Source organism: Muscardinus avellanarius, assembly GCF_963383645.1.
Source record: "Muscardinus avellanarius genome assembly, chromosome: 4".
NCBI classification, from domain to species: Eukaryota; Metazoa; Chordata; class Mammalia; order Rodentia; family Gliridae; genus Muscardinus; species Muscardinus avellanarius.
In genome coordinates this window covers 147036102-147061704 of record NC_137789.1, presented here as the reverse complement: position 1 = coordinate 147061704, position 25603 = coordinate 147036102, and the positions used below count along the sequence as shown (strand labels likewise).

Genomic DNA, 25603 nt, shown 5'->3' with positions numbered 1-25603 from the left:
ATATTGGCACGTAATAAGTTTCAATATCGGTTTGCTATGAAGATGGTGGTGATGACGGTGGTGGCAGAACAAGGAAGAAGAAAACCATTAGTAAAAATATTATATTTGCATTTGTAAAGTGTCAAAGCAAGACAAAGAAGAAAATTAATTTAGAAAGAGATCACACTGAAATCCTTTTTGTCATTTATCATTTCCCCTGGGTGTATGAGTGCTAAACTATACGACATAGCCACCGCACTAGAGCCAGCAGAATGAATCAAGCTGACATAGTAGCATATAGTAGTAATTCATTTTATAACACACGTGCATTTAAAATGAGTCCATACAGATTTTGATAAGGCATCTACACATATACCAGATATATTTTCACATTAAAATGCTGAGACTTACTGTAATTTATTTCTTCACAGAAGGTTAAGTTAGAATATACCAGGAAGCTATTTATTTCATCTCCTGATATTTCAAGATAACTTTTAATCATAAATATAGAAGACTAACTGAAATAAATTAAATGTATAAAGGATATTCTCTTTCTTTGACATACATATATGTCTTTTTAATCATTGCTTCCATCTTGTAATTAGTATATATGTATGCATGTGTTAATTTGATACTCGTACTTTCTGAGCACTATGTTTTTAATAACAATACCCAAAATGCTGTATGTATTCAGACCTATTCAAACTATCTAGTGTTAAAACTGCCAAACTTTGTTAAACTTTTTGTCAATTTAATGGTCAATTTGGAAATCACAGACTATGCTATACTCCTAAAAGAACAGACTTTAGTGAGAATAGCTCTGATATAGGAGCTGGGAAATTTACAAACTTACATTTACATTTGTAAATTTCAAGATAAATGTGTATCAAATAGTAAATTAACTCCTAAACACCCACAGACAGTAGCACCCACTCAATAAATAGGTCAGAAGGAGAGTGCAGATGTCAAACACGGAAACCAAAATTATTTATGAAAGGGGTATACTAACTCCCGTAATAATAACAACAAAAATCTTACAATGTATTCAGTTTTACACAATAAAAATTTGATTCAAGCTAAAAGTAAGTCTAACTTGCAGGCGCAGAGTTGGGGACAATGTTTTGTAGCATGCCGTCTTCCAAAAACTGGGCTGTTCTGGGCCTGTGCAATTTCATAGGTTCTCACTTGCCTCTCCATTGAACTGCTGTTTGGGGAAAGAGGAGCTGCGGTACCCATGAGCTTTGGGGGAGCCAGGCTTGAAAGTGGTGGAAATTACTTCTGCCTATTGCTCAGAACCCAGTATCATGACCTCCAACCCAAATGCAATAAAGATGAATGCATACAGTCTAGATTAATTTAGAAGGTTTTCATAATTAATGAGCCAAAATTAATCTAGTATAATTATGTGGGATGAGGTGTTAGCTTAGAAAGACTTATAGCAGAACTAACACAAATACAGAGGTGCATTTTACATCCAAGAGTTTAAATTCAGTAAGTCACACTCCAAAAGAACTTAAACATTTATCTAACATAGGAAGTTTTCAGGCTCAATTTGGACTTTTTTCTAGCAGAGAACCTTTTTGGAGGGTAGAAATTAGATACAAGCAAATATGGTCTCATACTGGCAAGCTTAAACTAGTGTATCGTTTTAGAAACATTTTTTTCTCAACCGATAGTTTGAGATTTACAGTTTTAGGTACCACCTTATAGATCTCACTGGATAAATATAAAGAATAATGCAAGCACAGGAGTTTCTTAAGTATTTTATTTCTTAGACAATTTATTAGACAAAAGTGCTTAGCTTATCAATACAAATAAACCACTAATTCTATTGCAAGTTGCAATTGTAGTGACTGAAATAACCTAGAACAGTAGGGGGTGGTGGTGCACACTTGTAATCCCAGCATTGGGGAGGCTGAAACAGGAGGATCGCAGTTCACGGCCAACCTCAGCTACTCAGTGAGGCCATTTGCAACTCAGTGAGACCCTGTTTAAAAATAAAAAGAATAAAAAAATAGGGCTGAGGTATAGTTCAGAGGCACAATGGCCCTGGATTCCATCCCCAGTACTGCAAAATAAATAAATAAACGAATAAATAACCTAGAACAATCTTAACAGTACTTAATGTTTGTATTTGAAGACTAAATGGTAGATGGTAACATCTACTAATCTAAATGTGTTTATAAAACTGATCATCTATGGGAAAATTAGGTACAACATAAAATGGCAGGTTGTACCAGGCATGGTGGCACAGGCTTGTAATCCCCGAGCTTGGGAGGCGGAGACAGGAAAAAAAATAGGTCTGGGAGTGTAGCCCGGAGGTAGAAGGGCTTCCAGGAACCCCAGTACCACCAAAAAAAAAAAAAAAAATTATGGAAACAGAGTAAATGTCAAAAGATAAGTGGGTAAATAAAACGTGGTACGTGCATATATATATGCATACATATATACATATATAGTTTTATTTGGTTATAAAAAAGAACAAAATTGCATCATTTAAAAAAAATGGATAGAACTTGAGAGTATTATATTAAGTGAAATAAGCCAGACTCAGAACATCAGGTATTGTAAGTTTTCCACTCATATGGGGGAAGTTAGTAAGTAAGGGGGTAAGGGGAGCCTCATAAAAATAGAAAGGAGACTGGTATAATAGAGGAAGGTGGTAAGAGGGAAGGAGGAGAGGAAATGTGAGAAACTTGGAAATGAAATTGGCAAAATTATGTTCTGTGAATGTATAAATATGTCACAATGGATCTCATTATTTTCCATGGTGAACCAACAAAATTACTTAAAAAATAAAATCCTGCTAAGTAATATTGTCATATATATTAGAAATTTATATTTGTAATGTTGAATACTTCTGTGAAGTTTATCTTCAGTTTACTGTGGATAAAAAGTAAATGCTTCTGAATCAAATCTACCAACAAAATATGGATCTGTACCATCGATATATTTTCCCAGAAATCAATAAAATGCTCTAAGACCTCATATAAAACAATGAAATAATAAAAGTTTATTGACTAGAAGAATAAAATTTATTGAGTAGGTCAGTGGTTCCCAATAGGGGTAGTTCTGTGGCTAACAATTTACTCCATAATCGTGGAGTTCTAATGAAATTTACTGAATGAAGTAAGTAAAAGAGAGACGAGGAATGGTAGATGTCCTAAATGTGAAAGGCAATCCGCCAAACAAAACACTGACCCATATTCCAATGATTAAGAAAACATGACAAATGTTTAAGTAGGCAAAATTTGATAACTGAGTTAGAACTTAACTATATTTAATATAAACACAAGACTGTATGTTTATAACCTAAACTAAATTTTCTAGGAATACAAAGATCATATAAAATGAGTTTATGCTATATAAATTTTATTCAGAATTTAGCAAAGAAATATCCATTTCAGAATTTCTTCTCAAATAACTACACTTTTCATAGTATATATTACATACATATTTAAGTATGAAATGTATCTAGAGAAAACTTGAGACTTGTTTTAAGATTAAGAATAAAATATTATTAAAATAATGCCAACTTACGAATAGTACTAAATTTCATTCAAATGAGATTAAAACGTATTATTCCCAGTCTATGAATGTTTAAGGTTTTCTAATGCTATGCTTAAAAAAAACCTATGTGGTAGAATTTACATATTAAAATTACTTTTTCAGGAGGTACCACATATTTGCCAGCAGGTGATTCTGACAACGTTCCCAGAGGTCTACAATAGAATTTGACTGTCTCTGATATTGCTATATCTTCTCCCAATCTATTCCTTATTTCTAAGAAATAATAAAGTCTTCAAGGCCATTTAAGTACCAAAAATGAAACGTATATCTTGACATGTGGTGAGATTTCAAGACAGAAAATACATTTTTGGTTTAATTTCATCACAATCCTGTCCATATCTGAAACTAGGGAATTATTTTGTCAACTACATTTATGAGAGAATCTAGTTTATGGCTGAGAATATTACACTTCCTCGTCTTCTCCATTTCAGCCGCCTATTTGTCTTGGCATGAGAGCTCTAATTCTGATTTACCATCTTGAGTTTCAGGTCCTCTTGGCCCTTTCTACTTTAATGGCTCTTTCTCCACAGGTCAGGAAGCCAATATGAAGGGTTTGTCAGCTGCTCCATATGTCCACTTCAATTATATACTTAGGGACAGGGAAAATTACCACAAAGTGAGTTTGTAGACCCACCGTACTCGATGAAACAGATTTGGGCCAAGATTCATTCCCTGGTTTCTGTAATCTCTCATTTTAACCTCTCATCTTTTAAATGCAAATAGCACTCCTTAGCTTTGAAGATAAATAATTATGAAGATCCATAAAGCTCTACAGTAAGTTTTTCCATTTCCATTGAGAAACACTAATCTAATAAACTGATACCTTCCATTAGCCAACCAAAATACGTTGAGCTTCACATTTACTGTGTATAAGACATAAAAGCACTTCTTGGAAAACTGAATATTTTTCAGTAATTAAAAGTATATTAGGTAAAAATGGTACATCCACATTCAGAAGAATGAAACTAGACCCCTATTCATCACCAGCTACCCTACTCAAAATGGATTAAGGACATAAATGTTAATTTGAATGATGTCCTGGGACTCCCACTGGTGAGAAGGCCTTCACTTAATGTGACCCTTCAATCTTGGGCCACCCAGTCTCCAAAACCATGAGCTGAATAAACTTTATTATCTATAAATTAACCAGGAGAAGCAGAGGATGTTCTGGAGGTAGGCCAACATCTTTTTCTGAAGCATAGCCCTCACATAAAATCTCTACATTGTCTCCAGGAAAAGTGTAGCCACTCTACTTCAGCAAAAGGTCGAGGGCTGCTTTTCCAACTAGGAGTGTTTGGGAAATCTGGGGTCCCAAGTTCTGAGGTCAAGTTTGTAAGTATTCTTAGTACAGGTCTCAAGATCCCACTCCTTCCCTTCAGGAAGTGGTCTTGGCATGGAAAAACCGTCATGGCTGAGGCTTCAGCTTCCTTTGCCATCAGCCAACCTTAGGGTTCAATTCTGGGCATCAATGTCAACATCATTTTCTGGTTGCAGAAGATGAAAGTCTTTAAATAAACATTATAATTACTATCCCTCATACGTTCTTTCTTTCTTTATTTTTTTTTTATTTTTTATTTTTTTTTGGTGGTGGTACTGGGGTTCCTGGAAGCCCTTCTACCTCCGGGCAATACTCCGAGACCTATTTTATACTTTGTATTTGGAAACAGGGTCTCTTAAGCCAGCGCGGCTGGCTTCGAACCAGCGTGATCTCCTGTCTCTGCCTCCCAAGCGCGGGGATTACAAGCGTGCGCCACCATGCCCGGCTATCCCTTATACTTTTTAAGTGTTAAAGGTACTGCAAAAACAGCAGTGATTTTTTAAAATGTACATTATCACAATAGACCACATTTAAGATTCTCAATAATTGCTACAATATAGCATATCATAATAATCACTATTCCACTTACCATTGCCATGTGATATGTCATTTAAATTAAACCCTTTTGATAAGGATCTGTTCCCTAAAGCCACTTTCAATAGCAAGTGAGTCCCTTAATTACCTCAATAGAGTAGCAGTATATGAACTTGGGTGTGCGTACTCTCAAGGACAGTGAAATCAAGGAGTCTTGGGGAAAAATGTAACATACAGAACAAACTCCTACCATTACTGGTTGAAGATCACCTATACTGGCATTAACTGTCTCACACTGGTTGCATTTGAGCTGAAATAAGTCACTCTGGAACCCACCAGAGAACAGAAAGATACATACTTGATGCAGGAGACCAGAAACTACAGGAAACTGCCCACAGTAGCTTTGGGGAAACCATATGAGCCAAGAAAGTTGGCAGAATGTATCAGAAGCATCTGCCATGGCATTTTATCAGCACATCTTTCGCCTATTTTTATCATATCTTCCATTTATTTCCCATTAGGGAACACTACATTATATCACAAAGTTTGTTGGAAGGGTGAAGGAAGAAAAACTAAATAGTAATGAATGTCTTTACATTATTACTTTAAAAATGAATATAATTGAGTGAGGCATTCTACTTCACCTAATGCAAATATGGATTGCCTTCCAATTGGAAAATTAAGAATTTTTACCAAAAAAGATCCTATGCTATCATTAAAAACTATATATGTTGTTCCTAAAAAGCAAATACTTTTCTTAGAAAACATGACTTTACCCACTACATGTTTATGTTACATTTTATATGTGCATTCGTTTTTGGTTATCATTCCTGAATGCCAATTGTCTTGGGCCAAGGCTAGATGGAAAACTGTCATTATCATGGCAACATGAATAATATGGCATTATTGTTAAAAGGACAGTTCAATCGGAGAGTTATGCTCCACCTAATGTGGCTGCAATTCCCTTCCACCAGCTTTCCCTAGGAATGCTTTCTTAAAATATTCTCTAATTTTTCCCATGAAAAACTGGTAGAATTTGTGAAGGAAAAGAAAAATAAAACCAAAATGGATATAGAGTCCTCCAGTCCTCATAGTTACTGTGAGCTTCACGCTGTTGACAGCGCTCACTCAGCCTCAGCCTAGTCGAGAACCAGAGCGCGTTCTCATCAGTTGCCAGATGGTTTCATGGTTGGTAAGCCAATGTTTATACCTTATGTCTTCCCGTAGGTCTTTTCTCTTTCCAGATCCTTAGCCATTGCTTACCCCGTGATCTCAATTCTCCACTGGTTTCAAGACAACTCACAAATCTGCAGTTTAACTCTTTAATTATAAGGTGGGAGCAGTATTCTTTCAAGTTTTCTACATCCTTTTCAGTACCCCATCAATTCTTTCTTCATTCCATTAAATAAACAAATTTACTGAACACTTACATTGTGGTATAGATTCGATGGTCCCTTGAGGAGTCTGCTGCAGTAAAGGTTAATGAGTGCACAGCTAATGCCACCAAGAAATTAGCAGATAAGAAAAGAACCCATTTGGGTTTGGGGAAATTATGAAAAATATACAAGAAGATGTGATGCCTAACACCATACATAGGACAAACAGAAATTATCCTGAGAAGCGGGATAACAATATAAAAATCAGTATATTAAATTAGATGGAGTGGTGAACACCTATAATCCCAGAGTCCCTTGAGGCTGAGACAGGAGGATTGCCAATTCAAGACCAGTATGGGAAACTTAGCAAGAACTTGTCTCAAAATTTAAAATTAAATAAATGGCTGGGTGTAGAGCTCAGTGGTAGCCCCCTAGGTTCAATCCCCAATACTACAAACAAACAAACAAACAAACAACAACAACAAAAAGTATACTAAAATGTAGTAGTACCACATTACTAGCCTGAAAGATACTTTGGGCAAAAAAATGCTATTAATTTTCATTAACAACATCAAGCACTAGTAAAAATTGTTTGCCAATTTAAAGGACTATCTTTATTTGCTAAGAAGAGCATTAATATAAATATACTATAGCAAATAACTGCTCTCAGAATGATGAGCCCACCCTATTACCTCACACACAAAAGTTTAATAAACAAGCAAAGAAGTAACATATGGAATGCTATCTAAAAATACTCTCTATAAATTGTATTCTGTTTTCCTCCTCCTTACAAACCCCTATAAATAAGAATAGGAGCAAAATATTTTTATTATTTAGAACTATCTCTTTTCTAAATTTCACACATGTGCCCAACCTTCTGTGTTATATAAGCCCATGAGTTCAATGAATTAAAATACTGCTCTCTCTTGTCTAGAATTAAAAATATGTTACTGAATACTGTATTATATAAGACATACTCTAGTTGGTGGTTATATGATCATTTCATTAATGCAAAACCACCATAAAATTTTGTTCTTATGATCATAGTATAAAATCATATTTTATTTTTGTTTATATATAGTACTGTCACCTTAGTCTACAGAAATAATTTTGTTTCATACTGTTATCCAGACAACACAAAACTTAATCAAGAGAAACAGTGCTGTTTATGACAAGTATCTGGCACATAATTTGAAGGTGGGAGAAGGATGGTGTAAAATATGACTGTTGAGTTTCTATTAAAAATTTATTAAGAATTTCAAGATGGTGGTAGGAGACAAGCCAAGCATGCTACCTTTCTTTCTTTTCTTTTCTTTTCTTCCTATTTTTTATTCTTTATTTTGAAACAGGGTCTCACTGAGTTGCAAAGGGCCTCACTAAGTAGCTGAGGCTGTCCGTGAACCGTGATCTTCAGGTCTCTGCCTCCCGAATGCTGGGATTACAAGTGTGCACCAGCACAACAGGCTACCATGCTGCCTTTCTATGCATGGTGTTGGTGTCTTATGCAAATTCACAGGACACATCCCCACAAAGTTGGCTCATCTTAGGGCAACCAAGTTTTATTGCTGCAAAATATTAAAGGTATCTTTCCATCTTAGAGCAGAGGACTCTGATTTAGTTCCACTGGTTTAAAGCCAAAATGGCTTCCCTTAGTAGGAATTACCCTAAGAGCTAAGATTCTTTAACGTCACTTTTAACTTGAGAGATTATGGGGATGGAATAAAAACTCGTACTTATCTTCTGTAAACTTGAAAACCTGTGACACCTGACGGGCTCAGTCAAAGACATGATTATCTAACTGAAAATATTTAGATCATTATACAGCAAATATTTGTTTTAAATAAAAAGAGACAAAATATCATTTTCTGTGGTTAATAGATTTTTAGATATAAATCTTTATATATTTATAGTTTTTAAAAATTCTTTAAGGTTTTCTATAATTATATAATAACTTCAACTGAACTTTATTATTTGTATCAAATATTAATATAAACATGTACTTCTTCATATGTAATTCAAAACCATAAAAGCTTGATTTTAATAATATAATATACATAAGCAAGAAAAACTATCAAATACACTGCTTTTTAAAATTAATTGTTAGCCGCGTGTGGTGGCACATGCTTATAATCCCAGCATTTGGGCGGCTGAGACAGGAGGATCACGGTTCACAGACAGCGTCAGCTACTAGTGAGGCTCTTTGCAACTCAGTGAGACCTGTTTCAAAATAAAGAATAAAAAATAGGGCTGGGAGTGTAGCTCGGAGGTAGAATGCTCCTGGGTTCTATCCCCAGTACCACACACACAAAACAATAATAATAATAATAATAATAATAATAATAATAATAATAATAATGTTCATTGTTTGGGGAAATAAATCTTGAGAATAACAACTAAATCACAAAGGCACTAGGAGGATAATAACAGGAGTGGGTTCTGGTATTAAAAGAACAGAATTAAAGGAGAAAGATGAAAAGAAATCAATTGAAAAGGTAAAAGAACTAAAATTATCAGAATTAATCATGAAAGACTAAAAGAAAAAGACATAGAAACATAGGATTTGATACAACATGGCAGAAGATTATAAAGATAATGCGGACTGAATATATAAGATGCATTTTTTTGGGGGGTGGTACTGAGGGTGGAACCCAGAGGCTTTCTCCCTCCAGGCTATACTCCCAGACCTATTTTCTATTTTATTTGGAAACAGGGTCTCACTAAGTTGCTGAGAGCCTCACTTCATAGAGGAAGCTGGCTTCAAATGTGAGTGATCCTCCTGTCTCAGTCTCCCAAGCGCTGAGATTACAAGTGTGCGCCACCACGCCCGGCAAATAAGATGCATTTTTTAAGAAAAAAATTATTCATCCTTCTTTAGAAATACAAAAGACAGGTGTGTTCTGTAGGCTCTGTTTTAAAGCCTCTGCAAAATTTTCTTTTTAAAAGGTTTAATTTTGAAAACTATTGATAAGATGCAAGTAAAAATAGCTTACAACATTGGATACTTAATTACCACAAACACTAACCTTAAAAAGTAAAACCTACAAAAATTAGTTCTATAGCAAATATTCAAGTCATAAAAGTTGTAAAATATTATTGGTACTTACAACTGGCATTGATCACCTTTGATTCCTTTAGTTGTGCAGAAACATTTTCCTGTGTGCAGATGACAAATATTTGCATGGCCGCTACATGTACAGGCTGTAAGTCAAAACCAAAATTATATTGAGTATTTACATCATAAACATGCACATCAAATTTCAGGAAAGGCTATCATTACTTTATTTTTATAACAATATTTGCCCAAGTCACCCCATAAATAAGGTTATAATGTAAGCTATTTTAAATAAAGCAATGTAAATGCACTTATTTGAAAAAATCTCAAAGCTCTTTAAAGGCTTTGGTGATATCCTCAGTCTACTACAGACCCAAATATATCTCTAACTCTTCTTAGGACTCACTATATTTATGATTTGGTGCAACTACTTAATGGGTTTCAAAAAAGTTACAGAAAGAGTTTTGGAATGTACATCTGCAGTCCCTAACTATGTGGCCTTACATAATTTACATAACCTCAATGAGAAATTAACCCTTAATGAGGCTTAATTTCTTCATGCGAAAGAAAAATAAATAGTGCTTAACTCTTGGAACTGATATGATAATTAAATGAGATAATGGAATTTAAAATATTTGACAAATATTAAACTCTTGATAAATGCAGCTATTCCCCCTACTATTATTACTATTTCTAACAATAACAAAAATATAGCTTCATGTTACATAAAAAGGTGTGTTTCTTGGCCCTACCATCGCTTACTTAAGCTTCTGAGGTCATTCTCAGTTTTATTTATTTATTTATTTATTTATTTATTTATTTATTTTGGTAGTACTGGGGTTCCTGGAAGCCCTTCTACCTCCGGGCTACACTCCCAGACCTATTTTATACTTTTTTTTTTTTTTTAATTTTTGGAGACAGGGTTTCTTAAACCAGCGGGGCTGGCTTCAAACCAGCGCGATTCTCCTGTCTCTGCCTCCCAAGCACAGGGATTACAAGTGTGTGCCACCACGCCCGGCTGTTCAGTTTTATTATTTTAGAATACTAAGTGAAGCATCCATTAGACAATACTTGTAGCGATCAATTTGGTTCCTATGAACTTGAGTCTTGATTCTTTGCATTTCTCTCTTAACGAGCAGTGTTCTGATAACCTAGGACGCCTCACATTTACTACTGTCCAATCCTATCCAGTCAGCTGGTAGACTCCAGTTCCGACACTGTGTCTGACCTCTCGTTTTCTTTGTTAGCCACCTCTCAAGTATCTTTACCCACTTTCTCTCACTGACACAAATTCAACCTTGTATCAGATTTCTCTACCTTTAGTTTCTCAAGGTTACAGTTTATTCTCCAGTCAAATGATATGTTTTAAAGAAAAAAGGCAGATAATGTCAAAAGTCCTCTCCAAAACCTTTATTGAGCACTCTTGTGCTCTTGAATACCACCAGCTAGCTACACCATTCTATTGATAGAAATGAATAATGCAGTCTATACACACATATATCATAATGTGGTAATGAGTCCAATTTTCCCAATATCCAACTTTTTATTTTTTTCTGAAAGTATCAATAGCAACTCTAATATATATGCTAATTAGCTAACTAATGTAACCAGATAATCACATCAATATTTTAACAGCGTCTCCAAACTATAACAAATCTTGCATCCCAAAAATGAAGTCTAAGACCAATTGGATCTTCTAAAAAAGAGACTGAAACAATAGTTGAGGCTTTCATCCTGGTTATATTGACCCAGATGGAGCAGATAAAAGTAAAAAAGAGTGAAAGGAAAGAGAATTTGTTGAGAATTATCAGCAAAAGTCATTTCAGTGTGATGAATGCAGTATTCTCCATTTGGAGGAAGTAGTGGCCTGCCTGGAGCCTGAGGAGAGTCTGGGGTCCAGGAGAGGAGGGCATCAGTTGAGCCTCGGCAGCAGGCTCAGCCCCGTAGGCATGAGAAAAGGACACAGGGGCACCCGCAGGCACTGAGGAGCCACAGGGCCAGGACTGGGCCTCCACAGCCTAAGCTTAGCCGAGCCCTCACCAATGGCCATGCCCTGGGACGAGAGGCTCCTCTGTCCAGACACAGAGCACCCTCAGAGGAGGCTGGGTGGTCCTGGGCAGCAAGATGTGTGAGGGGCTTCAGCTCTACATTTGAGAAGATTCTAGAGTCAGAACCGGTGCCAACACCCAGGGGAGCAGCCCGGGCTCTGCAGAATCCTGATGGAGCCCACAGCTGCGGTGGTCTCGAGGCTCCCCTTGTGCCAGCACCCAACGCTGGGCCCATGAGAGCCCCAAGCCAGGGCTAGGCTGCACACGGAGGACCTGGAGTCCCAGAGGGATCTGGAGTAGCCCATGGTGACAGGGATCTGGCAGTCCCCTACCATCCAGCACTAGCGGCTGCTCAAAGAACATTCTGAGCTGCCTGTCTCTCATGTCTGTGACCAACGGGTTCTGTTGTTGTTGCTGTTGTTGTTGTTGTTGTTGTTGTTGTCATTATTGTTTTGAAACAGGGCCTTCCTCGGTTAGCGAGAATCTCACTAAATTGCTGAGGCTGGTCTTGAACCTGTGATCTTCCTGTCTCAGTCTCCCAAGTATGCGGATTACAGATGTGCACCACAACACCTGGTTGACCAATGGCTTCTATGAATATGGGCCCCAGAGATAAAATGAGAAAAGTGATGATGCACCCATTGCTTAAGGGTGGCTTGTGAGATTCAGACTCAGAGCTGCATAGCCCAGAGGGACCAGAGCCTGGCATTGCACACCTACTGGCCAAGGGTGCCGGGGGAGAAGGGATGCTGTTCCCTGGCTGTCGTGCCACCTCTCCCACCTCAAGACTTCCACTGTGGCAAAGTGACCTAGAAACTGAGTGAGCAAATGCCTTCCAAAAACCACAGGAGGCAGGCCCCACCTCCCAAGCACTGCTCCCCAGGCTAAGGGAAACAATCTAGACTCCTAACTACCACCACCCATGCAGGAGCTAACACAGGTGACTTAACACTCATGTGAGGCCCCAAAATGGCTCAGGTCCAGGATCCCCCTCTTCTTTTTCTGTCTGCACCATCCACAGTCAGCAGCTTCCATGCTGATCCTGCACCAACCCTCAGCCGGGACATCCTGACTCTGATGCCCCACTACTCCTGCTCAGACATAACCCATGAACCTAATGATATCCTTTCAGGAAACTTTATATGGCACATCCCTCCCCTATCTTTTCGATCACTCTCTGTAGGTGTCTTCCCCTAAGAAATTAGATGCTCTCAGGCCTCTCCCATGGTAAAAATAAAAATCTTTCCCCAATGTCACTTCTTCCTCAAGTCTTTTCACAGGCAAAATTCTCAGGTTTCCTGTCTGCCCAAGAGGGCCTCCCTCCTCCTCCTTCTCCAGTAAGCCCTCTAAGATAGGCTTTTCACCTGGCATTCCCCCCAGGCAGAAGCCCCCTTTGCCATGGTGACTGCTGACCTTGTGTCTTTGAATTGGTAGCTGCTACCCAGGGCTCACCATAAACTAGCCTCAGCAATTTAGCAAAGCTCTCAGCCATCTATCAAGACTCTATTTCAAAATAAAATTATAAAAAGGGCTGGGGGCATAGCTCAGAGGTAGAATGTCCCTGGGTTCAATCCCCAATACCAAAGCACGTACACACACACACACACACACACACACACACACACACACACACTGCCCATACAATGCAAAGAAACCTACAGATTAGATATAATCAAAATGTCGATGTATTTTTTTTCACAAAAATAGAATAAGAAATGAATGCTAAAACTCATATGGAACCACAAAAGAATCTGCACAGTAAATACAATCCTGAGGGCACAGAGGTTGGGGAGGGAGAGAAGCTCTGATTAGTTAGGCATTGTACTAATAAATCTCTGGATATACTACAAGGAAAGCCCAACACCATGGTACTGGCTCAAAAACAGACACAACGACCAATCAGATAAAGAACTCAGAAACAAACCATGCCTTTACAACTGATACTCAGTAAGGTGCCGAGAACACAAACTAAAGGGGAAAATCTCTTCAGTCAATGGTGTTGAGAAAACTGGATGTCCACATGCATGTCACACCATATACAAAAATAAACTCAAACTATAAAAAATACTAATGTAAAAACTGAAGTGGTAAAACTGTGGAAGAAAATACAGAGGAGGAGAACCTCACAACATTGGTATGAGCAAAGAGTCCTTATAAATGACCTCAAAAATACAGATAACAAAAGCAAAAATGAACACGTGGGATTGCTTCAAACTAAAGAGATTCTGCACAGCAAGGAAACAATTAACAGAGTGAAGGGACAACCTGCAGGCTGGGAGAAAATATTTTCAGACTATAAATCTGAGACTAACATGCTACAGGGATCTACAGGGAACTCAATAGCAAGAAAACAAAAAAACTCAAAGAATGGGCAAAGACTTACAAATCTCTGAAAAACCAGACATATGAAAAGTCAACAAGTATATAAAAAATGTTTATCACTACCCTTGCCTCGTACTGGCAAGGACATAGAGAAAGAGATGCTCTTGTGCATTATTAGTAGAAATGCAAAAAAAAAATTAGTGAAAAAATTATTTTGTGATTAAAAATATTAAATTAAATAGAAATACAGGAAGCTTCCTAAACCTGATGAAGTGCATTTTTAATAAAAATCACTTTGAACATCATGTATGAAGTGAAAGACGGATGCTTTCTCCTCCTATGATCAAGAGTGTGCCACAGATATCTGTCCTACTTAATTTTCATCATCATTGGATGTTCTAGTCAATGAAAAGAAATCATCAAAATTGGAAAAGAAGTAGTACAGCTATCACTATTAGCAGACAGATAATCCTATGTATCCAGATAATTCTAAGAAGCTATTGGAAAACATATAAGTTTTATAATGAGGATATTCTAAGAATCTGTTTGTTTTTTTTTAACTAGGGGAATTGTGGGGTTTTTTTGGTGGTGGTATTGGGGTTCCTGGAAACCCTTCTACCTCCGGGTTATACTCCCAGACACCTATTTTTTATATTTTCTTAATTTGGAAACAGGGTCTCCTAAGCCAGCGTGTCTGGGTTCGAATCTACACGATCCTCCTGTCTCCGCCTCCCAAGCGCAGGGATTACAAGCGTGCGCCACCACGCCCAGTTTAACTAGGGGAATTTTAAAGACAAATGTATTGGTTTCTCTTCATAAAGATTGTTTAAATAAATTAAGTTTTATTTTAGATTAAAAGAAACTTTTGTCTTTAAGTTACATACATTTTCTTTAAGTTTCTAGAATTGACTATGGGAATATAATATTTGAAAATTGTGGAAGTGAAAAATAAGGTATAGAAGAACCACAAGAAATAAAGAAAACTAACATTAAGCAATAAAGTGGCACTAGGAAATAGTGGTAATATGTAGCTCATTAAATAATGACTGAATATATTATGATATGCTTTAATATTAATCGGCATAGTTTCAAATTAATACTAGCTTATATTCAAAAGTACACCAAAAAGATGCATACTAATGGTTTAAAATATGGATAAACATGTACTTTATCCTTTATGGCAGAACTTAATAATATAGAGTTTCTTAAAATACATGTAGACTTTCTTAAAAGAATTATCAGTATATAGTAACTTTAATAATTTCTGAGACAAAAAAAAATGTATTAAAATATCTTTCATGTGAGTTCAGTTTGAAAGAATTCCCTTGTGGCACCCTACTCCAGAGTAAAAGAACACAAACGCATTTTAAATTCGATTGTTTAAAATGTATACTTTATGACAGTTTCTAAATTATTCTGTTGTTGTCAGCATTTGAGGCTATCTTTTTACGCTGAATAAGCACTTATGAAATCATTGCACAGTGGCCTTTTGTTTGGGAATTTTTACATGACAATGATCTTAGAGTCTAGATATACACTCGAGAGGCATAATGTGGTCACATGGTAGCTCTGCCCTCCATAATATAAAGCTGTAATATCAACTCATAAAAAAACTAAACAATAAGGATAAAAAAGATGTTATAAAGGTTACTCAAACAAGTGATATATGAAGACTACACTTTAGAAACACGAAACCAAAGAGTAGACCTTGGCAGTCCTGATATTTAGGTCAGTTTATTTTCCTACATTCTTCCATTGCTCTAGAATTGCTATCATATCCATGTGGCAATAGCTTCTGGAGGTGAGTCGTCATGCCAATTTAATTTTCTTTGTATTCTCTCCTAATTATGTTAGGTGAAATGTGATCATTGTTATAACTTAGGTTTTATCTATAGTAAGAATTATGTAAAAGACAAAAGTGCAAATAGCCACCTCATTTCCACTTGATTCTATAAAACTGCCAGAGACTGGCTCCTCCTGTGGCAGTCTTGTTGGCCTGGTCCCAAGTAACCTTAAAAATCTCTGATGCACCCCCTCTCTGCTGTGGTCTAGGAGTGATCCCAGCTGTCTGGGGCACTCCCCATCTGCACCTAGGAGACGCTCAGTCCCACAGCAGATCCTGAGACAGGATTTTGGTCTCAGATCATTTCAGCTGCAAGCCAGAGACTCATTGGGAGACAAGTCCATTCCAGTCTCCAGGACAGGCTTGCCAGCCCCTGTCCCACAGCAGATTCTAAAATGGCCCTGGCTCTAGCCTCCAACCCTTCTGGTCTTGGTCTGCACGGGCCAGGACCTCTGCCTGCCGCATGGACCTCCTAAAACCGCTGTTCCAGCTCGGCACTCCAGTCACCGCCAGGACCTCTGGCCGGTTTGCCCCGCCCGCCCCGAGCCAGGCTCATTGGGGGGCGCACAGCCGGCCTTGGGGTCCGCCACAGTCACCCGCTCCAGGCATAGCTCTACTCGCTGCTGCTGCTCCGTTTCGCCCGCCCAAGCCAGGCTCACTGGCGGTGCTCCTCGGGGCCCAGCCTCAGCGTCTGCCGCGTGCCTGGAAACCATTTTGTCTCCATGCCGCAAACCCGGCAAGCCTTGCCGCCTGTGTGCCACCGTTTGATCCCGCCAGCCGCCAGTGCCATCCACACCAGCCACCGGCATCCACGCGCCCCAGCTCCACCGCGCCACCAGCAGCTTCTCAGCGCTTCTGTTGCAGCCAGCACTGGCCGGCAACACTTCACTCCGGTAAACTGCCTCCTTCCCTTGGTTAGCGGGTTCCGGACTTGGGTCTTCCGGTCCACTGGGACCCCAAAATCCAAGCGCTTGGTGACCTATTGTCCCTCGGTCCACTGGGACCACCCTCCAGATGACCAGGTCATCCTCCGGTTTGGAGAAGGGATGAAGACATTCTTCTCTATTTCTTAACCTCTGTTTCCGAACGATTGAGCAGGGAAATTGGGGACGCCCACTTCCTGTTCTTCGTTTCTGCCCGCGAACCAATTATGGGAAGTCGAACCTTTATACTAGCAGATGCCCTGAGAGCCTGTCTGCCTTGATACGAGTTGGGAAATGGGTTGCGGTGGCCCAGGAATAGTTAGGAACTTTTCTAAGCGGTCTGATATCCCTCCAAATGTTCTCCCCTATCAGCTGCCATTTATTTTCCCACCAGCCACCATTTTGTGATGGCGCGCAGTCGCTGCCTGGTGACGTCACAGTCGCCATCTTGGCCCCCACCAGACTGCAATTTTGTTGGGCGGCTGCCCGGCCGCTCCACACGGTCCTAAACGCGCTCGGCTTCTGGCTCCCTTTCCGGCCCACTTGGGCACGCCCTAGGTGCTGCGGGAAACGCCGGGGCCAGGCCAGGGCTGGGGCGACACCCTCTGTCTGCCCATGGGGAGTCTGCGTTGCCATTATTGCCGGACACCCGCCCCGGGACGCGCTCTTTGTGTGTGAGTGTAGGTCCATCGCAGCTGATAGAACCTTAACATGGCATCTAAAGTTTTAATTCCAGAGAGAAACAGGCGGAAATGGAGCGTACACTCCGACTTTGCCAAAAAGCAGATCCCTGGTAGCTACCCTTCAGCTGGCGGTGGCGGCTCAGCCCTCTGGAGCGCCACCTAGGTGTGGAGGACTGCAATGACAACTACCTCCAGGAGCCTGCCTGAAGTGGGGCAAAGCCACGCCTACCAATCAGACTGCCCGGCGTGTGGCCAGGAGGGCCACTGGAACAGTGCCCTTGGAAAAGGCCCTTGCCTGTTCAAGCCTCCTCAAACGCACATCACTAAGCTGTCCAGGGTAACCTCCAATTCGCACTGCAGCTATGCACCCACCTGCACCCCCTTCTGGGGGACTGGACTCCCGACTCCTCCCAGCCTGGGGCCCCTGACGACGCCCCTTGACAGCAGGAAGAAGCTAGAGGGTCCAACGTCATCCATTATCCCTACCATTAAAAGGCCGGAATGATAAGTTGGGTCCTGCACTCATGTGACTTTGTGTCACATGACCTCTGCAGAGCAAGGGAGGGGCTGAAACCCCCGCTAGAATTGGGCGTTCCCGCGAGTAAACCCCCATCTTGCGAGATGCATACCTTGAAAAGGAGAGCCCGCGTCCTCAAGCTTCGGACAGGCGCGCGGGCCCCACGGTGCCTTGCCCTGATCCCCGGGAGAGCCGCGCCATTAAAACTTTACATGCCATGTGTACCGGACCTCTCTCGTGTTTTTCACACTCCGCCGTACACACATTATTTTTATTTTACTCGCATTTAATTTTTTATTTTACTTATCACAGGGCATCTCGCCGGTGGTCCTGGTACCACTGCACCCCAAAAGGTATGTACCTTCCTGGAGTGATAAGGAGTTCCCCCAGAATGACCGTTGGTCTTCCGGCATCTGGGAGGCAATTCTGGTTCGTGGGGACCCCCGGCCAAGGAACTAGCCCGCAATCGAATCCCCTCGAGGAAGGGGGAAACCCTTTAAATAGTGTAGGCTTGATAGGCACAATGAGTGCCCGTCCATTCTGCCCACGTAGAAGATGGGATACTCTTTTAAAAGCCCTATACAAAGTTAAATCTAAAAAGAGAAAGGCCCATGGCCCACCTTCTGAAAGCTCCCCAAACAGGAGACACCAGCGAGCACCAAACAGGAGACGCCAGCCAGCACCCATTTCTAAAATGGTAGTGAGTTTTTTTTTTTCCTGTAGTTGGAAACAGATTCTAGGGAGATAAGCTAGCTTGCTTTTAGCAGCAGCTTCTAGGCAGCATTGCCATTATCTCAACTCCCAGCAGCTATTGGAAGCCTGAATGGGTAAGCTTCTCCAAGAGCTCAAGAAAAAAACCTAGTCAAAAGTTTCAGCCAGATAACTAACTGCCAGGCAGGCCTGCTAGGTGAATGGTCGCACCCAGGAGGCTTTGTCCAGCATTCAGCAGGCAATAACAGCTCCATTTGCATAAGAAAGCCTCAGGGAAGTAAGCTCTGGAGGGAGCCATGCCCTACTGTGTGGCAGCTCAGGACTCTTAGTCCCATCAAAATTGGAGAATATTTTTAGGGAAGCAAATTAATAAGACTTTTTTTTTTTAAATGGCAATATTTTCAGCTAGAAAACTTCATTGAGAAAAGGGACAGGAGAAGGGACTAGCAGGGCAGAAGGGAGGTGGCTAAAGTTCAAGCCTGCAAAGCTCTTCTGGTGGACTGTGAGGCCACTGTCACTGCTCCATGCCATCCCAGCTGGATGCCCCCAGCTGGGCTACTAGCTTTAGGGGTTGCGGGGGACCTAATCCAGACAGAAAAAGGCCACGCAGACCTCTCTCTGTCTTATAGATGGGATTCCAGCAATATCCTAAATGCTAGGGTAATTGGTTTTAGATTGGGAAGCTTTGGGAAGGGTGGATGACCTTGCCCAGACAGGCCACTAAAAACCCACCCTTTCTCTCTCAAATGGGATCCCAGCAATCCAAAGTGAAAGCCGGATCTCCACTCACATGTGTTCTCCAAAACTGGGAAAAGTTTGATCCCAAAACGCTAAAGAAAGCTCTCAACTTTTCTGCACCCAAGTATGACCACAGTATGCGATAGGGGATGGAGACACGTGGCCCCATCAAGGAGGTTTAAATTATAACACTATTTGGCAACTAGATCTATTTGTAAAAAGGAGGAAAGATAGATGGAAGTAGCTTATCTTCAGCTGTTCTTTAACCTTCGAGACCATCCAGATTTCTTTAAGGATTGCAGGGTTGAAACAATTGTGGCAGCCTTGGCTACAGTGGTGTGGGAAGGGAGAGTTTAGAGTTGGATCTGTCCATAAGATGTGTCCATACACAGTTTTCTTTTCAGGGCTGAGTGTAAGGCTATATCACTAAGTCAAACAATACGTGCTGGCATTCTTAGTTAATTTTTTTTACCCGGTAGAAGGGTAGGCCATCCTCAGACAAAGACTACTACTGCAGGCTGCCAATTCGGTTTAACAGGGACCTGAAAAGGGAAAGACAGGGGGCAAATGCCATGGAAGAATTCTGGCTGAGCACAAAAGCCTAGCCTTAGAATGCTCTTAACTTCATAAGGTTTAAAGTAACGCTTAAGTCTTAAATGGGTTTTTAAATTGCTGATATATGAACAACATTATAAAATAGTGTTTTTTTGGTTTAGCTTGTATGTAACAACAATAGACAGATATAAGGCATGTGCCAGTATAAAGGTTTATTTTTTGTAACAAAGATAAATTTTGTGAGATTAAGAAAGCATAATGTAAGGTTTATCCTAAGACTATTCCAAATGGGAAAGAAAGGACCAGGATAGAAAAATCAGAGGGTTAAAGTAAGTTGTAAAGCATTGATGGAATGTTTGTTTGTTTGTAAGTTTTATCCTAAGATTGTCCCAAATGGGAAAGAAAGGACCAGGATAGAAAAATCAGAAGGTTAAAGCAGAGTGTTTGTGGTATGTTTGTTTGCATATATGACAATGGTTTTAATAGTTAAGAGGAATAGGATTCTAGTAAGCCTACCTCTCTTTAGACCTCTGGAGGCCATTTTATTAAACTTATGTTTGGCCCATAGTTTCTAAATTATGTGGTTAAGTTTGTCTTCAACAGAGTTAAAACCATTAAGTTACAGGATTATACAGGCACTCAAATTTGTATCTTTTCACTTTTCTTAATTTTACTCATTTTTCTGGATTAATCAAACAATGAGGCAGTTCATTTTTGGTCTTTTTCCAATTGTTACATGTTCAGTTGCTAAAGGATGCTATTTTACAGCCTCTAGCTACAGCAGTGACACAGTGCCAATAGAAAATTCCTTAATATTACAATGCTGGGCAAATCATAGTTCTCCCATAAGACCGATAATATGGGTAAAAAAAAATACAAAAACAATATTTTCTCATATAGCTCAACAGTCAAGATTTAAAAAATTAACAAATTAGTCAAAGCCTTTTAATACCAATTTTTCTATTATTCAGCCCCAAGCCACTCTATTTGATACTGGCATCGATATGTGTATTAAACTTCAAAAACAGTACCCTAATGATATACCATATAAGGAATCTTCTAAAATCTTTATTCAAATTACCCCAAAGCCTCTTCAGGTCTCCTTATTAATTCAGGTCTCCAGTATTAATTTCTGGATTCACATGGTGCAAAATAAACTAAATATATCCCACCTTTGTGTGTTTCAGCTTAATTGAGCAAAACAGGTTTTAACTTCCCATTTAAGTGCTATGTTTAGGTTTTCATGGTTAACCTGTATTTTGAGTGTCTTCTCGTAGGCTGGTAGCTTTCAGACATCAGATGGCAGTACAGACAGAACCTGACAAAGACATCTATCAAAGCCCTTTGGATGGTCATAGAGACGCACCACACGGACCCATCTGATTCCCCCATGCCAATTACATACACTTGTACCCTAAGCTGGGGGCCCCCTTACGTCACCCCTATTCAGCCTGAAGAAGCTTGATGAGTCATCGCCCTTATTCCTTTGCTATGGATGCATGTATGTAATGATAATGGGAGAGAACTGATGAAAAATTAGCTCAGGTTAAATGTTTGTAAAATTATAAAAGTTAAAATGTATTTTCTGTATCTACCTTTGGCCTGACAGGTGTCAGGAAGTTACTAGACAGAGGGGGGAATATACCAGTATTGGGAATGGCCTAGGAAGATTTGAGACAGCTCTGATTAATATATTTCAAAAATTGGTGAAAGGACTTGGTTTCTGCCCCCCCAAAAAAGCAGGCAAATATTGCAATGTAAATCAACCTAGCTAAAGGTCATTAGCAAGTCTATAGGAGAGGGGAACTAGGACTTCCTCCTTCTCATTCTAAAGACAGGTTTACATAATAATTGAATAATCTAGCTAGGATGGGAGGAGGGGTTGACCTTCATGAAAGAAGATACCTTGGGGGGGGGAGGAACCTTACAGGGACGTTTACTACATCAGAATTACATACACAAGATGGAGGTCATGGGTATAAAAGGTCTGGTCCATGTGTCGTATCTTTGGTGGAGCATTCACTCGAACCACCACCCCCATGCCATTAATGGCATGGGGCTGTAACTATCTTCTGTATTTCTAACTTTTTAATAAACTTCTTTAAATCTTCAAAAAAAAAGACAAAAATGGGGGAGACACACACAACATAGTATTATTCAGCCTTAAAAAGGGAGAACATTAGCCAGGCATGGAGGAGCACGCTTGTAATCCCCATGCTTGGGAGGCAGAGACAGGCAGATCGTGCAGGTTCGAAGCCAGCAAGGCTTAAGAGACACTATTTCCAAATTTAAAAATATATATAAAATAGGTCTGGGAGTGTAGCCCGGAGGTAGAAGGGTTTCCAGGAACCCCAGTACCACCAAAAAAAAAAAAAAAAAAAAAAAAAAAGGACATTCTAGCTGGGCATGGTGATGCACACTTTGATTCCAGTATATGGGTAGCTGAGACAAAAGGATCCCAGCTTCAACAACAGCCTCAGCAACTTGATGAGATTCTCAGCAACCTAGCAATACTGTTTCAAAATTTAAATTAAAATATGGCTGGGGGTGTAGCTCTGAAGTAGAAGGTCCCTAGATTCAATCTCCAGTAACACACACACACACACACACACACACACACACACAATTATCTCCTTTGATATTTACAAGAATCCAATGAGGTATTATCATATCCCTTTTATATATGAGGAAACTGAGAGGTTAATTATCATATCCCTTTTATATATGAGGAAACTGAGAGGTTAATTATTTATGATCATATGTAGACTCAGAAACAGATTTCAAATTTTATCCCAAGATCATTTCAATCCCATTTTTATGAATGTTATACCATACTACCACCTTGTCCAAAAATAAATCTTACCTGCCATGAGGCATACACCTATAACTTTAATCATTTCTCATTTTAAAAGTCAAGATAATAGCCTACTATTAAAAATAATAACAGTAATTATTTTTGAATATTAAGATTTTAGATAATTATATGCATCTGCATTTGATAAATATCTAATAAAAAAAACATGAACTCATTTTGAAGTGAAAAAGTAATATTTTTAAGGGAAGCTACAAGATTTTATACCTCCCATAGTTCCTAACATATATTACTTTCCAAAAACATTGACTCAAATGGAATTTTTTTTAGTGATACATATACTGCATAAGAAGCACCTCTTTCTCAATTTTCTTTTTACTAATAAAAGCCCATTGCCGGGCGTGGTGGTGCACACTTGTAATCCCTGCGTTTGGGAGGCTGAGACAGGAGGATCGCACAGGTTCGAAGCCAGCCTCAGCTACTTAGTGAGGCTCTCAGCAACTTAGTGAGACCCTGTTTCCAAATAAAAAATATAAAATGGGTCTGGGAGTATAGCCTGGAGGTAGAAAGCCTCTGGGTTTCACCCACAGTACCACCAAAAAAAAAAAAGCACATTGAAGTAAAGGAAAAGCATGTACCTGTACACTGTCCCCCGTTGGTTGGATCTCCATAATAACCCGGCATACAATCTTGACACTGTTTTCCAGTGGTGAGATTTTTACAGTGTTCGCACACATTATTATTGATGCAAGTGCTGTGTCCATTGCATTGGCAAGCTGAAGAAAACAGCAAAAATGATTACAAATATTCACATAATGATATCAGGTATAAATGCTATCAAGATAGAATTTATATTAAAAATTTGGATCTTGGCAAAGTCCAAAGGGCATTTTCTAAGTTTTTTTTTTTTTTTTTTTTTTTTTTTTCCTGTACTAGCGATTAAACCCACAGGCATTCTACCTCTGAGTTATATCCCCAGCCCTATTTTTTATTCTTGGGTCTAAGTAACTGAGGCTGACCACAAACCTATAACCCTTTTGTCTCAGCCTCCCAAGTGCTGGGACTAAATCTTTTTTAGTGCATAACAAATATGGTTCAACGTTCTAACACCAGCCAGGTGTGGTGGTGCACACTTGTAATCCCAGCCTTTTGGAGGCTGAGACTAGAGGATCAGTGTTTGCAGACAGCCTCAGCTACTAAGTGAGACCCTCTGCAACTTAATGAGACCCTGTTTCAAAATAAAGAATAAAAAATAGGGCAGGGGTTGTAGCTTTGAGTCTGAATGCCCCTGGGTTCCATCAAATCTGCAAAAAAAAAAAAAAAGAAAAGAAACGAAAAAAGAAAAGAAAAGAAAAATAAAGTTCTAACACAGTATATACAATAAAATGTGAGCTGAAATTTTACCCCTGTCTTTCATAAAATGCAAAGGTTAGAGATAATATGAAACATAAAAACTACAGCTAAGGATGGAATATTTTAACATATTCTAAAGATTCATATGAATGCTATTAAATTACATAAACACAAAACTGAATAATATAGCTTTCATAAGGAATGCCTAATGCATCTAAATTATATTAACAATTAAAAACAAAAAATTAATGTAGAAAATTATGTGGTAACAAATCCTTACTCTAAGAAAATAAATTAGTATTAAAAGAACAAAAGTATCACTTTAAAATGATTTGCATAAGCATATATTTTCTTTAGGCAGAAAAGGTTTCAAGGTTTAAGGTGTAACTGAAATTCTATTCAAATGTGAAACAAACAGGATCAAATCTTTAAAAGGCCCTCTTTTCCTCTCATCATAAATGAGACAATACTTTTTTATCTGAATATCAGGGCACAATCCAAAAATTTCCAATGAGATCAAAAGTTCATATATGAAAACATACACTCTCTGTGTCTGTTTGGGATGTGATGCCCACCTGGGTTGGTAACTCCTGTCTGACTTCATGGTCACCGTCACCCTTATAGACGTTCCTCTTCATTCCAACTAAGATGGCTGCTGGCAGTCAATTAAGCTCACTATGCAGGAAAATCAATGCCTTTCTTTCTTTCTTTCTTTCTTCCCTTCTTTCTTTCTTTCTTTCTGTATTACTTTTGTTTTCTTTTGTTCTTTGTTTTGTTTTTCAGTGTGTGTGTGTGTGTGTGTGTGTGTGTGTGTGTGTGTGTGTGATTGAACACAGGGGCCTTCTACCTCTGAACTTCACTCCCAGCTCTATACTATTTTTTATTTGGAATCAGAGTCTCACTAAGTTGCGGAGGCTGGCTACAAACATGTGATCCTCCTCTAAGTACTGGGATTGCAGGCATGCACCACTGTGCCTGACTTTGCATTTGTTTTTAAAGATTATAAACACATGGCCAGATATATAGAGTAGCAAGGGATATAAATAAGTAATACAATTTAATCCTGCAAACAATGCTATGTGGGAGTTACTATTTCTAATATCATTTCTAAGGCTTAAGCAACAAATACACAATCAGGCAGAAACAAATACATAATCAGGAGGTCAGGATTAGAAAACCAGAAATCAGGCCGGGTGTGGCGGCACACATTGTAATCCCAGTACTTGGGAGGCTGAGACAGGAGGATCACACAGGTTCGAAGCCAGCCTC

The 25603-nt window shown here is 39.2% G+C and overlaps 1 protein-coding gene across 1 annotated transcript in view; it reads right to left on the bottom strand.

Annotated features, from left to right (window-relative positions):
• ATRNL1 (attractin like 1) overlaps positions 1-25603 on the bottom strand; it is a gene marked incomplete at both ends in the record, with an annotated part of 644309 nt that overhangs the window by 457420 nt on the left and 161286 nt on the right. Inside the window, 2 exons of the mRNA XM_080694289.1 lie at positions 9882-9975; positions 23620-23757. Coding sequence (XP_080550415.1) covers positions 9882-9975; positions 23620-23757 — 232 coding nt within the window. The remainder of the gene's footprint in view (positions 1-9881; positions 9976-23619; positions 23758-25603) is intronic.